The 17,582-nt window shown below is 22.6% G+C and overlaps 1 protein-coding gene across 2 annotated transcripts in view; it reads right to left on the reverse strand.

Moving 5' to 3' along the window:
• LOC113553219 (receptor-type tyrosine-protein phosphatase kappa) overlaps nucleotides 1-17,582 on the reverse strand; it is a 129,181-nt gene that overhangs the window by 94,942 nt on the left and 16,657 nt on the right. For both annotated transcript variants that reach the window (XM_026956424.1, XM_026956423.1), the window contains exon 2: nucleotides 8,735-8,752. In XM_026956424.1, the coding sequence (XP_026812225.1) occupies nucleotides 8,735-8,752 (18 nt within the window). The remainder of the gene's footprint in view (nucleotides 1-8,734; nucleotides 8,753-17,582) is intronic.

The raw sequence follows: 17,582 nt of genomic DNA on the forward strand, positions 1-17,582 counted from the left end.
AAAGATTAACTTATGAAGATACTAAATACATTTTTTTGTGATATATTTTTTTTATATGAATACAACAATTGTTTAAAAGATTATCCATTTAAAACAAACACCCGACGGCCTACACATACCATTTATTACGAACAATAAATATTTATTATCCACTCCTCAAATAAAAAAATTAACAAAAATAGTATTAATTTTTTTTAATAAGATGTTAGTGTTTAGAACACATATTAAGTCTATGATTTTTAGTGATACATTTTTGTGATATCAGTTGGTCTGAAAAATTATTGAAAATTCTTCAAAATTTTTTTCCTAAATATTTGAGGGGTATATAATTTTATTTTATTCATATTATAAACAACACATATATTTTTGGTTTCATATTATATATAGATTTATATGAATTATTAATAATGACTTAAGTGTACAACTTTATACATACTTTATTTACAACACAATATAATACCATTTGTTTATACTATTCAGTATACGTGGTATGTTATAAAAACATCTAAAAACGTTTAAACTAAAATTTATCAAATTTACCTAAGATGTTTGCTTACCCAATTCGAAAAAAAACACGAATGACATGTAATTTTGTTTTACACACTTTATTTTAAATTTTGTGAGAAGATATGAAAGTACTGATTTTACAATTATTTGTTTTATTGTGTCTATCATTACCTTATTGAATAGGAAAAAAGTCTAGATTATCAACTTTGATATTGTTTCCGGTAAGATTTTCCAGAATTATTCTCAATAAATGGGAAAAATAGAATAAACTTAGAGAAAAACAGAAATTTTTATACTACATTATTGTTTGACAATTGATTACTTTATTTTGTTATAGCTGAAATATGAATAATCACAGAAACTTAAAATGTTCACCAAATATTTATACTACCATTTTCTATATAGAATAATTTACAAAGTAATTTAATTTACTTTGATTTATTTATAAACTATTAAAATTTTCTATTTTTTTTTCTATTAAATGTTAATAAAATATTTTTCGTTCGATAAGCTTAAAAATACAATATAAGATCCTACGTAAGTTGTCTGAAAATTTTTTAAATTTTTAAAAATACCTAAACACGTTTTTTTATATACATTTAAAGTTGGAAGTTTGACGAAATTTTAACTACTTTATATTTAAAAATGCATAAAAAGTTTTTTTCTATCTTAAATTAAAAAAATTATAAACACGATTATTTTTCTAGATATTTTATATTAAAATGCGGAATTATGAACGAAATTACATATTTAAACAATATAATAAATAACGATGTTCATATATAATACTTATTAATAAGTATACTAATACTATGAACATTTTACAGGCATATTATGACATTTCAAAATCTGTACTAATTTTAAGATATTATCTATTTATATCTTGAATCCATTCACATTGTTTAAGAGTATGGTAGTATTGACTCAATAGTTAAAAGTTAACAACAATAATATGATATCGTATTAATATTATGTACTATTAATAGAAGAATGAATTATTTATAGCAATATTGAGAAAAAAATCATAAAATGTACTTTTTGATATATGCTGATAGATCATCTCCGCTCAGAATATTTTCATATACAATTTATATCATTAAGTTTAGAGATCATAACGATTTGATATATATCAAATTATAATAAACAAACTTATATGTAATATATAATTATGTGTAATTATAATAAAGAAGATAATATCATATTCTATTAATAAAACATTAAAATACGTTATTATATATTTAGACAGTACGGCTAAACACCGTCATTGGGTTAAAACACAGAAAAATTCATCATAAAGTCAACTAAAGTATTATTATAAGGTTAACGTCACACCTTTCAGTATTTAATATTAGCGGGCTTGCCAAACTGAATTACCTCGAAAACACAACACTTGTTTCGTTACGTGTCGTCAAACAGTCCTTAAGATTTATTTGAAAAATTGAAAGCATTGTATAATATTAAATATAATTTAATTGTATGAACATTGTGAATTGATTTGTTTTAATATTATCAATGTAAAAGTTAAATATATGCATATATACTTTAATATTTATAGATATATACTGTTAATTATAATACATATAATACATTTGACAATATTATATTCTTTATAAAATGAAAGATGTATTTCGAAAACTCAATAGAAGTATATATAATATAACCAAAGACCTAAAAAAATAAGAATGATTTGATTGTAAGGTTTTAACTTAAATAAAAACGATTACGGCTAATGCAAAATTTAAAGTAAACGGACAAATAAATAAGTGTAACATCGAATTATAATAGTGATTAATTGATATAATTTAAAATAATTTTTTCGTGTTCGTTAAACAAAACGTGCACTTTACTCTTGTGTTTATTTTTTATTAAAATAGTTATGATAAATTAAGCCACATTTCGATGCTTAAAAACGTAAAATATAATGATATAGGTTCGATCGTAAAAGTTCCCAGATATAATCACACCAAATATTATATTAAACACATTCGTTTATCTGCAAGACGTACAAATGACCTAAGGAAGGTTAATACACGTGTGCCAAAAATTAGAAAGTCACATCCCAGATGTTGCTACCATCCAAACCGCCTACATTCGTATTAAACTCACGCCAAAACCCATTAAAAACACCGACTGCGATTTCCTTGTGAAGGATAAAAACAGCAGGTACGCAAATAGACGAACACACGCTAAATGGATTGAAAAATAACGCCGAGAAAGACTTTCTTTTACTACCTAGCTTTGTTTGTTTATTTATTACTTTATTATTACTGTTTTTATTTTTTTATTTTAATTTAGTCTTTTTGATTTGACGATAATACGATATTACTCATAATAATAAAACTTAAATTAACATAATGATGATTTTAATAGTTAAGTACGAGAATAACAATTGATAAAATGCTAAAATAAATACATTTTATAAATTATAATAACAGATATTATATTATAATAGGATTAGTATTAAAATTTATTTCGGCGTCTTATATATGCAATATAGCAGCATGGATGTACACGAATCAAACCAGTAGCCTAACCATTGATAGCAGTATTAAATTGTATTGCTATATTATTATAATGTAACCAATGTGGGTATAAAATAAATTTAAAAATGTAGGCAAGTGGGTACTGTTCTGCTGTACATTAGGTGTCGAGTGGGCTATTATAATGAGTGTGTTAAATTTGAATTCAATGATATCGTTGTATGCGAAAAAGGATTCCGAGCCGAACAGTCTATCAGTCTATACTCTATATTAACAAGTATATTACATGATAACATATTGTTTTTTATATAAATATTGGCCATTTATTTTACTTATACTATTATAGCAGGTTAATATAATTTATTACAAAAATATTACATTTATTATATAATTACTATTTAATTATTATAATAATATATATTATTTATACCACATTATTTCAACTTATATAACTTAAAATTTAATAAAATCTATAAATACTGAAAAACAGAAAAAAAAGATTCATAGTATAAATATCTTAAAATAAATCTAAAATATCATCGCGCATAGTTAAGTTTATAATTATATAATATACAAAAGAGTATTAAGGTCCCACAAATGATGTTTTTAAATATTTGTATACATTATAAAAAACAATTTTGTGGAAATTTTGTATTAAGTTTTCAAAAATTTTGACATTCATAAAAAAAATTAAAAATTTAGACAATTTTTCATGCTTTTTGATAGCTCAAAAATAAGGGTAGAGTCAAAATATTTTAATAATTTAATCGCAAATACAAAATGATAATTTAAACATTTCTTAAAAATGACAAGTTATTGAAGGTTATTTGTTTTTGAGTTACACCAAAAAAAAAAAATAAATAATTTGTTAAAAAATGTGGTAAAACTTCATGTTTCCTTCATTTTTTTCCCCCAAATATAAAAAAAAAGTATTAGGAATTTTTAATTTCGACATCTCTTAAATTCAAATTAGATTCAATTTTCGATTAGAATCTATTACACTCTAAGTTGAAAGTCGAAGCATTTCATTGATTACTTATCTTGTAAACATACATAATATAAAAAACTACACATCAATGTAAAATCAATACATTCATTCGAATAATAATCTAAATACATCAATTATCAATAAATATTTACAGACTTCTATTTAAATAGCTAATAATTATATTTTATCGTGAACAGTAACCCTATATTTGTTAAACTCGATTCTACATTTCAAACACTTATTAGTTTAATTCAAAAAGTTTATAAACCCTATATTAGCGGAAAACTTAATTGATGTTCGGTTATTGGATTTAAGTATTTCAACAAAAAATATTTTATAATTAAACATATTTTCAATTGTTGTGAGTTGTAAAAAGGAGTTCTAAAAATCTGATATATATTTATATATATTTATTTTTTTAATCAGGATTACAAACAATAAATGAATACACGAGGCATAAAGAAAATATATATTGAAATAAAACTTTATTAAATTTTAAAAGATGTAAAATTATTAATATTTTTATATAATCTCATCGATTCAAAGAATTTAAGTTTAGATAATACATTATTATTAAGTAAAAATGCAGAAAATATTCCTTATAATACTTTATATTAAAATTGAAAGTTATATACATTTTTGGTATTAAAAAAAAAAAAAGATTTTGATCGTTCCGATGAATGCATTAGGTTTACAATATAAAGCGATATACTACCACACATACGATATACAAATATACTGCCTACCTGCCGACAATCCTACCAACTACTACTGCGGACTATATTACACGATGTTTCGTTTATTCTTAGTTTCTTTTATAACTGACATCACCCTCTGGAGCAATAAACATACTTCAATCTTAAACTTTTTTCGTACGTCAAAAGTAAATTTTCCCTGTAATTTCATAAAAGATTACAAGAATACAAGCATATTCACGAAATACCAGTTGTACACCAGATTATAAACAATATTATGTTCCAAATCAGTTTTTTTTTAACTAAATAATATTATAAAATTAATAACTTCATTCAAATACAACAAAAATTCGATAATTTCCGTAACACTTTTTAGTAGTAAAACAGGGATAATCACCTTCTACCATTTATTGTAATGAAAACACTGCTCTTGCACACAAACACAAAAACACATACAGAAAATTATATATTTTCTAAAATTATTGTATTCGTTAATAAAATATTATGAAAAATAAGGGAATATCGCCCACATTCATTAAGATTACATATGTTTTTTATAATTATTTTTATCGGACAGTAATGCGATGTGTTATCGTTACACCGAAAAAACATTTTGCCACATATGGTCATATACCCGCAATACTCTACTATGGTCACGACATAATCATAAAAGGCTATTTCACCGTTTGACCAAATTTGAACTGGTTACTGTATTTTATAAACAAGTCGTTTTCGAGATGTTGATTATATTTTTGGTAAAAACTTTTGGTTCTAGGTATTTGATAATTTTTAAATATCAAAATGTGATGGTTATATTGTTTAGTTATTGTTGATAATAATATTAAATAAAATAATATGATGATAATAATTAATGATTATCTAATAATAATTATAACCACAAACACATTGTTTTTTCGAGTCTTTGATCAATAACTAAAATGATATAAACATGTCTGATTAAAAATATAACCAAGTTAAACACGAAAATACGCTTAATATGATTACTCTTGTCTATATTATACGTATATTATAGTGGAATGTAATTTATATATTGTATTTACGTACACATACACAATAATAAAATAGTTAATAAGTACGTCTATAATAATAATTGACGGTCTTTGTACATTTATGTTTACGGTGATTGTTTGAGAAACAAAACAGAAAAAAACAAAAACCGACGATATATGGCTGGTTTGTATGCCGTGTGGTCAGACACTGAAAATAGAAGAAAAATATTTTGTTAGAAAGTTTGCGACGATAAATTTCGTGTGTCGGAAAGACGCGGTGGTGGTTTCAGCTATACTATGCGTGGAGCCTGCATATAAGATCGCTGTATATAATCCGTGTTTAAAAGAGGATAACAGATACATTATATTATTTATATATATATATATATATATGAATGTATGTATATTTGTATGTTTATATATTGTCGGTGTACCTGCAGCACTAGGAACTGTGATGGACATATAACGGTCCGTTAAATAAATAGTTTCTTTATATCCCTTAGAGAACTTGAACAAAACAATTGTGGTGTTTCACAAGTATATTTTAAAATGTTAATTGCAGATAACTAAGGCTAGGATTTGTATGTAAATACATATTTTTATTAAAACATAATAATTTGAGTATTGCAAATGATGAATTCATTTCACGTGATTTGCAGTAAAATAAGATATATTTTATTTTACATATTCTTACATATTTCGTCATAAATACATATTTTAACATTATTTGTAAAATTCTGAATTTTTTTTTACATATTTCGTAAATTTTGACAATTTGGATGATTTAGTAGAATTATACATTTAGACTTCGATAATTAGATTACTCGTAAAAATTGTAATAAAAATAATGCATACAGGAAATAAGTTAAATTGAAAATATTAGTTAAACTTAATTATAGTTTATCTTTTTTGTTTCTGTTCGATAACTATGCATTAATGATCTTAGATTGTACATTTGTACTTCTTAATATTCAACAATTATTAGATTAAAATATATTTAACAATTTTCAACAGTGTCAGTACTTGCGTTCGCGTGGTTGTGGAAATATCTTTGTATTTTATATTTTTTAAATTAAATTGATTAGAAATTAAAAACAATCAATTGTATATGTATATAATTGAAAAATTATTTAGAATATTATTTTAGTTTTATACATTAACATAATTTTACATTTTTTTCATTACATATTTTTTATTTTATACTACATATTTTGACCATTTTAATTACATATTTATGTACATATTTTTGGTTTTTTATTACATATAAATCCCAGCCCTACAGATAACTATAGGTATTTAATTTACGAGTATATTATACGTATACTACTCATATATTAATTATCATCATGTATCAAATTTCTCTCGATGATTATTGAATGGCCAATTTACTTAAATGCACTTGTAATATAAATATCGAACAATTTATTCACGATCGGAATACATGCGAACAATACATTGAATAATTTATGTAAAATATTTTATGTGGAAATTATGATTGGCGTATAAATGTGTAATGAGATGTCAAAATGTTACATTTGAAACTTTAAAGCATAGAACACTTTTGAGATAAAAAAAATATGCTACAGATCGTTTCAGTATAAAATAATAAAAATCGAATTGATCATAAAATATGAAGTATTGTAAATATAATACTAAATGCATATGTGTGTAAATAATTTTATATTTTCCCTATACACGGTGTATCAATACATCATAACAAAAGTTATATCGATATTTACGATAATATTAACGTCTATTGAAAATACATTTTACAATTATCATAGTACCATTCCTTAAATCATTAGATTCGCTTGTCATTTTGTATGTAAAGATTACATTTTTTATGTAAGATTGCATACAGATATTTCTATAACATAAATATATGTTAAAAATTATGTGATTGTTTAAAACAAAAATTACGAAGTATCGATTGTTATATTTTCAGCTTTTTATGATATTAAAAAATAAGATCTACATGACATTGCCCATAGTTTATAAAATAGAATCCAATTGTAAAAAACTAATAATATCATTGAAAATACCTTTTAATTTATATTATATTACCTTAATAACCGAATAATAATTACAAATAACATTATACATTATAAGGGTTTTAAAATTTCATGAAATATTTCATAACAATGAAAAATAAAATATAAATTATTATATCTTAAAGTTTATAATCACGTCAACTTGCAAGTGAAAATTTTCAAAAGTTGGTTTATCGTGTAAAACAAAAACAATATGTATAATAAATAATAATAATAATAACCAATAAGGATCCAATTAATAATACAAATGATAAATATCAAAAATTTATAATGTATATTTTTGCATATTATTGTCAATATTTTCTGTATATAACCAATATATTATTTCTAATCATTTATAACCGAACACATTTAAAAAAAGAAAAAATATTTCTCAATATTTCATTGAAATATTTCAAAAAGAGTGAAATTTTCAATTTTGAAATATTTCAAATTTAGAAATCTATACATTATTATTATTAACGATTAAATAAATAATAGCATAGCTAACGATATTTCTTAACTGTATTACACCCTTAATTTAGACCTCGAGAGTCTAAACTTATTTTGATATACCTAAGTTCTATGTTATATATTTTTGATTCCCATTTCCTTATTGACTATTGCATCATTTAGTTAAATTTAAAACACAAATCAGTATGTATATAATATAGATTATACATTCTACAATATTATTAATTAACTATAAGGTACTTAATATTTGTATCATCATAATCGATTATTTATAGTATAATATTATCGAAATCTCAAGAATTTGTAACCACCATTAAGACCTAAATTAAACTTATAATATGAGTAAGTATTTAAATATTTTAAAACGTTCTTTTGGTTGGAGGTATTTCAATCCAAAGCTGTTTTATATCCAAAATCCAAATGAAATGTAGTTACAATACATTTTACCTGACCAATAATGATATAAACGTATTGAAGTTTTTTTTAAATATTTTGCACATATTTCTTCTAATCATATCTCTTCTGTAATCGACTGATGTTGACCCCTTACCGAATCGTATTATGAAATCTAAATGGAGAAAATAAAACAATACAAATCAGTATATTATGATAATTTTATTACTATATTATTTTAAATAAATAAAAAACAAAATAGATGTAAACTGATAAAATAAAAAATAAAATGTTCTTTATAAACCCCAGTTATTAAAATATACTAACAGATATAATACAAATTGTTATATATTTTTTTCAACAACATTTTCGTTAAAATATATATAAGTACTATTGTATTTTGTTTTCTTAGTGATAATGTAACAAATTATTATACGATTTAAATACATCTGAAAATATTTTACTCACATCGAAATAAATTTAAAAAAATGTGATCATCTAAGATACATTTAACATTGTATTTTAGGTATATCAAAATTTAAATTTAATTTTAAATATAATACTATAGGTACTCATATAATATGTTTACGATCATCAGAATCGTCAGAATCCTACTATAACAATTATATAAATAACTTATCATAACAAATAATAATTAAAGAAATATATTTCATAAAATAGTACTGGCAAGGAAGATTATCATTATAATAATAATTGATTAAATAATAATATAATGGATATAACTAAAATAATTGAGAACTCTATAGTAAAAGCATTATTGATAATTTTGAGTTATAATGACTTGTATAGTTTGATATTTTTAATTTATTTTTTGTATTTATTTACCAGTATGTAATAATCGTATAATAATACAAGTGTGAATAGGCTAACTTATCGAAAATACGAATAGAACTCAATAATTGGAATAATAAAAAAATAATAGAAAAAGAGTTTTTTTGTATGCTATGAAAAATTTCGAATAAAGGTTGTTTCAATAGTTTTCTATACTAACAGCGTATTTAAATTAAATACTGAAAAACTATCATGGGTTTGCAAGAAGGCCTTCATTAATATTTTAGTAATTATAACTGTTTATATTTTATTAACATGAGCCTTCTAACCAAGGATATAATAATTTATAAAATATGAATAAATATGAAATAATATATGTCTAATATAGTTACAGTTATACAGAGATATTTATTGTTCCTGTTTTATTATTCATTTTTATCATATAACATTTTCAATGTATTCGATTTTCAAGAATACTAGACCACCATCAACCTTTTTGAACTTAAGTTTTATCTCTATGGATATGCTACCATCTCCAAATATTGCACATGAACCATGAACCATGAACCATTATCCCTCTGTTTTCATTTTGGTTTCTTACCAAATATAATTGTGTTACGTTTTAAATTCCAAGCAGACCGATTTATATTAAATATGTTTTACTACTGTTTGCATTTATTTTTTTAGTGTATCATTACATTTTAAAATAGTATAACATTTTACATTTTTAATTTTGACGATGGTTTTTGGTAAAAAATTGGACCTAAGTAGCTTTAAAGGAGATTAAAATAAATAGTTTTTAGTACTTATCAATATAATCAGAAAAACCAAAAAAAAAACTTAAAAAAAAAATGAAAATCAGCTTTAAATCAATTAATTTAATATTTTGAAATTAATAACTTCAAAGACTTGAAATTTTTTAAAAAATTTTATTTAGCTATAATTATATGCTTTCTTTAGACATATATAATTTAAAAAATGTTTTTTTCTTCTTTGAAAATATTTCATGATAAGTTGTTTATATACCAACAAAATATTTATACGTAATAATTATATATATTTAAACTACTTAAAGCTTTTTGTTATTACGTAAATTATTATTTGTTATATAACATAATAACATTTTCAAAACATTTAGATTAAGCTATTTATATCATTAACGAATTCACACTGTCCAATGGTTAATAGTACATTGATATTAATTATTATAAGTTATAATAAGTTCATAATTGATAATTATATACTCATATTTTAATAATTAATTCAACCTTTCTTTATTACTAATAATAATATAAAAATACATTACTTATAACCCTATCATAGGCATGTTTACAAATTTGAGGAAAACTAGTGAGAACTAGCCATTCCGATGAACTATGCCTGCAAAAAAAGTCATGCTCTAAAATAATTAATGATGACGCAATCAGTACAGATATTTATTATTCTTATTAAATTATTATCAATTATTTTCATTCGTTTTCTATTCTTTATAACTACATTTCGTACCATATGTTAAAATGACGGTACTTTTATAATATTTGACCACTGACCAGTATTTTATTGTTTTGACATGCTAATAGTTATAGTTTTCAGTTATACAAATTCTTCCTATTATTGCGATTTTTTTAATGAAAAAAATAGAAAATTATTCATGTTTAAAAAATATATGTCACGTGATTTGAAAATTGTATACGCCTCTCGGCTACCAAAGTTTAGACACGTCCATGTGCCCTACTATGATCGAATGATAAAATATGAATATAAGAATTCATCGACACAAAGTCTTCGTTCAAAATCATTTTTTATCATTTACAATAGATTACAATCGAATTCAAATTTTACACATAGCAGAGTATGTTCTCATTTTTTTATTTAGCATAACATAATATAATATAATGAATAATTATTTACAAAAGCTATTGAAAATAATGTTCTTATTAAAATATATAATATTTTACAATATTCAATATTCAAAAGTATTATATAAATTTAAAATATATTATAATATACAATATACAATATACATTAATAATACTTTATTTACATAACTTTTGTACACACTTACAAAAAATAAGTTATAACAACTTAGATTTTAATAAGTTATAATACATATTCAGTTAAAATTTACATTTGTTTGAATGGTATATTAATTGACTCAATCATACAATTCATATTTTATATTAATCTAAAAGAATTATAAATTCATTATTTTATGATAAAACTATTTTTTTTTATTTATAATTTATAATTTATTAAAAGTTCATCAGTTTAATGCTTTTTAGTATTTATAATAAATTAAAATCAACAATTTAATTGAACATTATTTTATAATTTACAATTTCAGTTGAAAGTAATAAATATAAGCGATAAAAATGCAGAGGTATGAATTTCTAAAAATGGAAACAATTTTAAGTGCGTACAATATGTTATGGTAATAAACGACTTTAGAGTTCCCTACATTATCTACATAATAGTAATAAATTGACTTGACGTGACACGAGGGCTAATTAATTTTGGCAGTGAATCTGCAAAAGATATGTAATATTAAAAACCCGGAACTTTTTAAACTAGATGTTCTAAAATTATTTTTACAAATAACATTATCATGTTTTATCCTAGAATAAAAAATAAATAAAAAATAACTTTGTAGGTTATAAAAAAAATGTTAAATGTAGTAAAAAGAGTAAGGTCAACGTCTGTCTCTTTTATCATAATATATTATATCCTAATATTATTATTATTATTTATAATGCATTATAATATTATGAACTTATATAATATACCTATTCAATTTCGCATTTAATTCAAAATTATAATTCTTATTATGAACCAACTACACATAAATTATTATTATTGCAGCAATATAGTTTTAAGTTAATTTAGCATCCATTTACATTTTCGTATGTATTTCACTATCTATTTTTTACACTTTATAGAGGAGAATTACGTGAGGTATTAATATTGCGTACCTAATGTCTATATAAAATGTTATTCAATGTTATAAATTACAATGTAAGACATTTATCTTCATTCAGTTATAGACTATGAACAATGAGCATTTCTATAATTTGTATACATATCAGATATGTTGGAAATAATTAAATTGTTTCTTCTATAATTTACATTATTTATTATATTATTGATGTTAATGGTTTGATTTTAAAGGTATACAGCTAATACGAACGCAAATAAAATCAACTAAATTAACTATAAACCGAAGAGTTGGTTAAAAAAAATAAAATAAAAATTAACAAAAAATAGTAACTAAGTATTATAGAATCATTCACTAGATGTTGTTTTGAAAAAATTATCATTTATTTTTGCGATACTTTTGAAATTTTACATTGAAATCTTATTTTCGCTTTTATGAAAATACAAATACATATGTACATGATCCTGATACGATTTTTATAGTACTATGTGTCTTAGAAACATGGTCACTTAGGAAAACAGAAGAAACAAGATTAAAAGTATTTGAAAGGAGAATCCTACGAAATATCTATGAACCATGCGTCCGTACAAGAGAATAGTGGAAACGACATAATCATAAACTCAAAGAACTGTTTCAAAGAACAAATATCGCAAATGAAATTTAAAAAAGAGGTTGACATGGCTAGGGCATGCATGGCGGAGAATAAAATCAGAACAACAAATGAAGAGAATCTAGTCGGTAAGAGATTACTAGGAAGACCACAATTACGTTGGAAAAACTGTGTGAAAACAGACGCGTGTATGATACAATCAGAGGTACCTGATGGATGGAGAGAAATTTGTTTGGCGGCATGTTTTCAATGACTGAAAACTAAGAGAGAAAAATGTTTCTATATTATATTAGTTGATGTATTAGTTTCATACTCAAAAAATGAGAAAATTGTAAAGAAATACTAACCAGAAAAAATGTACAAAGTCAAAGCGTTAAGTGATGTTGAAAAAGAATATCGTAAAGCTGCTATATATATAGAGTAAAATATAGATTGAAAATCGTTTAAAAATGAATAATGCTATTTTTATAAAAAGCGTTTAATCCTTAATCATACGAGTATACTGCCGTAAAAGTAGGTACCTACCTAATAAATGTAGAAGGTGCACGACTTTCACTAGATATTTAAGTAACTGTAATAATTAATTGTGATAATTTATGTAGTGGTACCTGTATGTGTCCATTAGCTTCTCATTCTAATTCCTGCATTTGAATTTATTATCTATCGTTAAAAATCTAATACAAACTAATTATGTTGAATTTTCATAATAAATGCTGTTGAAGTTGAAATGATTTGTACATATGTTGAAAAAATAATTATTTACCATCGTGTTTTTTTTTAGATTCCTAAATTATTACATGACAATTTATTTTTATTACAACTTATTAAAATAATATTAATTATTTTATTATCTATAATTAAAAATGTATTGTGTATCATAGTATAAATATATAATAACAATTATTATTAATCTTTTAATTAATAAGTACACTACTAACATACGATTGTTATATTGTTAATTTATGTTTTACTACAGTATAATATAACACATGAATATAAAATAAAATAAATTTTTAGATATAACCAAAGTAAAGAAGTTTTGAATTAGATACATTCAATTTGTTTTTAGTTACCCATTAAATAATATATACAGCAAAAAGGAAGTTTTCATTTGAAAAACAGAAGTTTATATCTCCAAGGGCACTCCTAAAGTTGTACAAATAATCTCAAAATTTCGAAAATATAATCTTCAAGTAATTTAAAAATTCTAAATATAAGACATTGGATAAATTTATTACCTACTAAATAAAGCATGTGGTAGAACATGCTTAATAAATCATTCAATATATTTTTAAATAATACAAATTGTGTTTTATTGATGTTCCATATAATATTATATATAAGTTATATCTTTTAAATGATTAAAATATTTAAAATATGAATATGTATTTTATTGATAGACAATACAGAGTAATTCAATCATTTGGTAAAAATAATTTTTATTAGACGATATACACAGCCAATTGTCAAAAATATTGAAATTTAAGTTCTTTTATAGAAAATAAAACTAATATTATGATTTTTAAGTTTTAAACAAATTCAAAAACTATTTGATTAAAAATATTTATATCTCAATCATTAATTAAATAATTGTATTTTGTATATTATACTAAATTTAAATCAGTGTAGGAAAAATACATAATAAATGTATCATCAAGATAGTAAGTTCAGAATTTAAAACTGATAACTTTACTAAAATATCAAAATAATATCCCAAAGCAAGAACTGACAATAAAAACATATGTATTCAGTGTCCTTGACACGATCTTCAATTTGACGAAGGTATAGTTTAATTAATTGTACGTGACCACATTTTGTATGTGGCTTATGGTTAATACCGTTATCTAATTGGATCATTTACATACAAATGTATTTTATTTTGATTTTATTAAATTTATTGTAACCCAGAACCACTATATTCATTATTAGCACATGACAGTGCCGTAGCCAGGGGGGCTTCCGGACTCAAGCCCCCCTCTGTAATGTCAGATGACAATGACTTTATTAATTTAATTACCGTTTGTGGTAATAGAGCAACGCCACTCTTATCACATTTACTTGATCTTGATTTGATAATATGTATAATTATATGAATTATATTTTCAGAAATACAGTGAAAACTTAATTTTTTGTCATATTTGGCCATCAAAAATTAAGCACCCCTCCCCAAATAAAAATCCTGGCTACGGCACTGGCACATAACATCTTATATGAGGCATATGTATAGTGACTTATAAAATAAATACAAAGTAATCTTATTAAAATTTAGCGCTTGTGATTAGCTAATAGATTCGCTGGAAAAGTGTTTCTAAACATTTGTAGTACTTTGCCATGAACTTACCTACAAATATAAAAAAGAAAAAAATATTTAAAATTCTATGAATACATTTATCGTGTAGAAAAATATAGTTTTCCTTGTTGTGGACTTGGTGTAATGTTGCAATGACTGAAGGTTTAGAATAATGTTGTATTTATAACCTGTAATCGAATTAATTTTTTCCAAACACATTTTTATCATAATAAGAACAAAAATTTTAAATAATAATTTACCATTCAATTAAATTATTATTAAAAGTATCTAGATTATGACACTGAAAAATCCCCACTAAAAATAGCATAAAATAATAACCATAGCTAAATTAAATTAATATTCTGACATTTAATTTTAAAACGTTTAAAATACGTTGTGATTCCATAATAATATGGTCTAATGGGATTATATCTGTCATTATGATTTAAATAAAGCATTAGGGTATTAATTACATATCTTACATTACTAATAAATAATATAACATTATTTCATATTATAATAAATAAACTATTCAATTGAAATTTACTTTTCTGATTTTAAAAATGATTATTGTTGTTTTTTTATTTATCATTATTGTTATTGTGTATATTATTTCTTATTTCAAATTCTTATATATGTAATAAAACTTTTTTTGTTGCAAGTCGATGAAAAGTACATTGCAAATTGGAACACAGATAGTTTGTACATAATATTTATTTTATTGAACCGTATAATATTCCGCCAATGGTATAATAAAAATAGCTATATTGTATGAAGTTATATATGTTAATTTTGGTATATTTTTAAATAAACATTATTAAATCAATTTAAAAAAATTATTCTATAATAAATAATTTTCAGATAATATTAATTAAATAATGTAGAGAAAAAAACTCAAATATTATTGAACATTAAATGCTAATTAGATTGTATTTTATTTGTATGATTTTTTTTTTTATTTTATGATGATTGATTTGTTTATTGTTGTAAAATATTATAAAATAGAATTTGAAATCATTTCTCTAATATCACATATAATCTTAATATATTCATTTATAATAATAGTTAGTTCGCTATATACCTAGTTCATTGATAAAATAATTCAATGAAATGTTCCTATAATATTATATATATATATATATAAATATTTTTTTTCATAATAATATGAACATTTTGCGTCTACTACATTTAAAGTCGGTCAAATGGAATATGACTGAAATTTTATCGTTAATCGATGCAGAAATATACTCATTTCACCGGACGAATGAGTTTCGTGTAAAATATTATCAAATAAAATTATGATGAAATAATTTTATAAATTGGATAGAGTACCAAGAGTGATGATTAGTAGCTATAGATGGATAAATCATACATAGCTCTTGTTTTGAATTTTAGTTGAAATAATACATTGATGTTATATATTTTTTACAAAACCCAATTACTCAATAATTTAATAATCTATGTTTAATTCACATAATATGCATTCAATTATATGTTTTGCTTGAAAACCAATGGAGATCGTTTAAAACAAGTGTTGTAAGCAATAAATATTGTTTATTATTTACTAACATACAAATAATATATTTTTAGTTTTTATCTTTACTCTAGATCAAAATAATATTATTAAACAGATAACTTTGTACTTTCTGCCTTCAAAAAAAAAAAAAAAAAAACAACTTACAGTATTGTATTTTTAAAACGTGCAATTACTAAAAGCATATGCATATGTAGATTTATTATATACATCGGATACATAGCTATATAATATACGATATTGTATATAAAACCGACATAAAATACTTATGTACGGTCCATGTAATATATGCACAATTATTGCACATAAACCAAGTGTTAACGTATCACTGACCGCCTAAAACACTATTTTTTCATTATATTATTTACATTGACTGCAGGGTGTAACTCGTATCATTATTTATTTGTTTACTTTTTGTTTTTGAAACAAAAGCACTTATCATTTCACGTCAGTATTTTAATTTTCAAACATTTTTCAATAGAATAGCTATAAAATACGATACAAATTAACTAGGTAAAAGCCTTAATACATTTATATTTTAATTATTAATTATCACACATTATATAGTTATATAATGTTTAGTAAGTAATATTAACTATATGATTTCAGTTGTTTTTTTAACATACCTGATTATAATATGTGTAATTAATATTGTAAACTGAATGAGCACCGCCCATAATTTTGAGTTAATGTATACCTATCTAACAACGTACAAACTGAAGTATCTACCATAATCCGTAACATAAAACTATATACGTATTATTTAACATTTTTATGTTCTTCTGCGTATTAAAATGTTGTAATATTTTTTGTTGACCTACACGTTATAATAAAAATATTTTCATAA

The sequence above is a fragment of the Rhopalosiphum maidis genome, chromosome 2, assembly GCF_003676215.2.
Source record: "Rhopalosiphum maidis isolate BTI-1 chromosome 2, ASM367621v3, whole genome shotgun sequence".
Taxonomy (NCBI): domain Eukaryota; kingdom Metazoa; phylum Arthropoda; class Insecta; order Hemiptera; family Aphididae; genus Rhopalosiphum; species Rhopalosiphum maidis.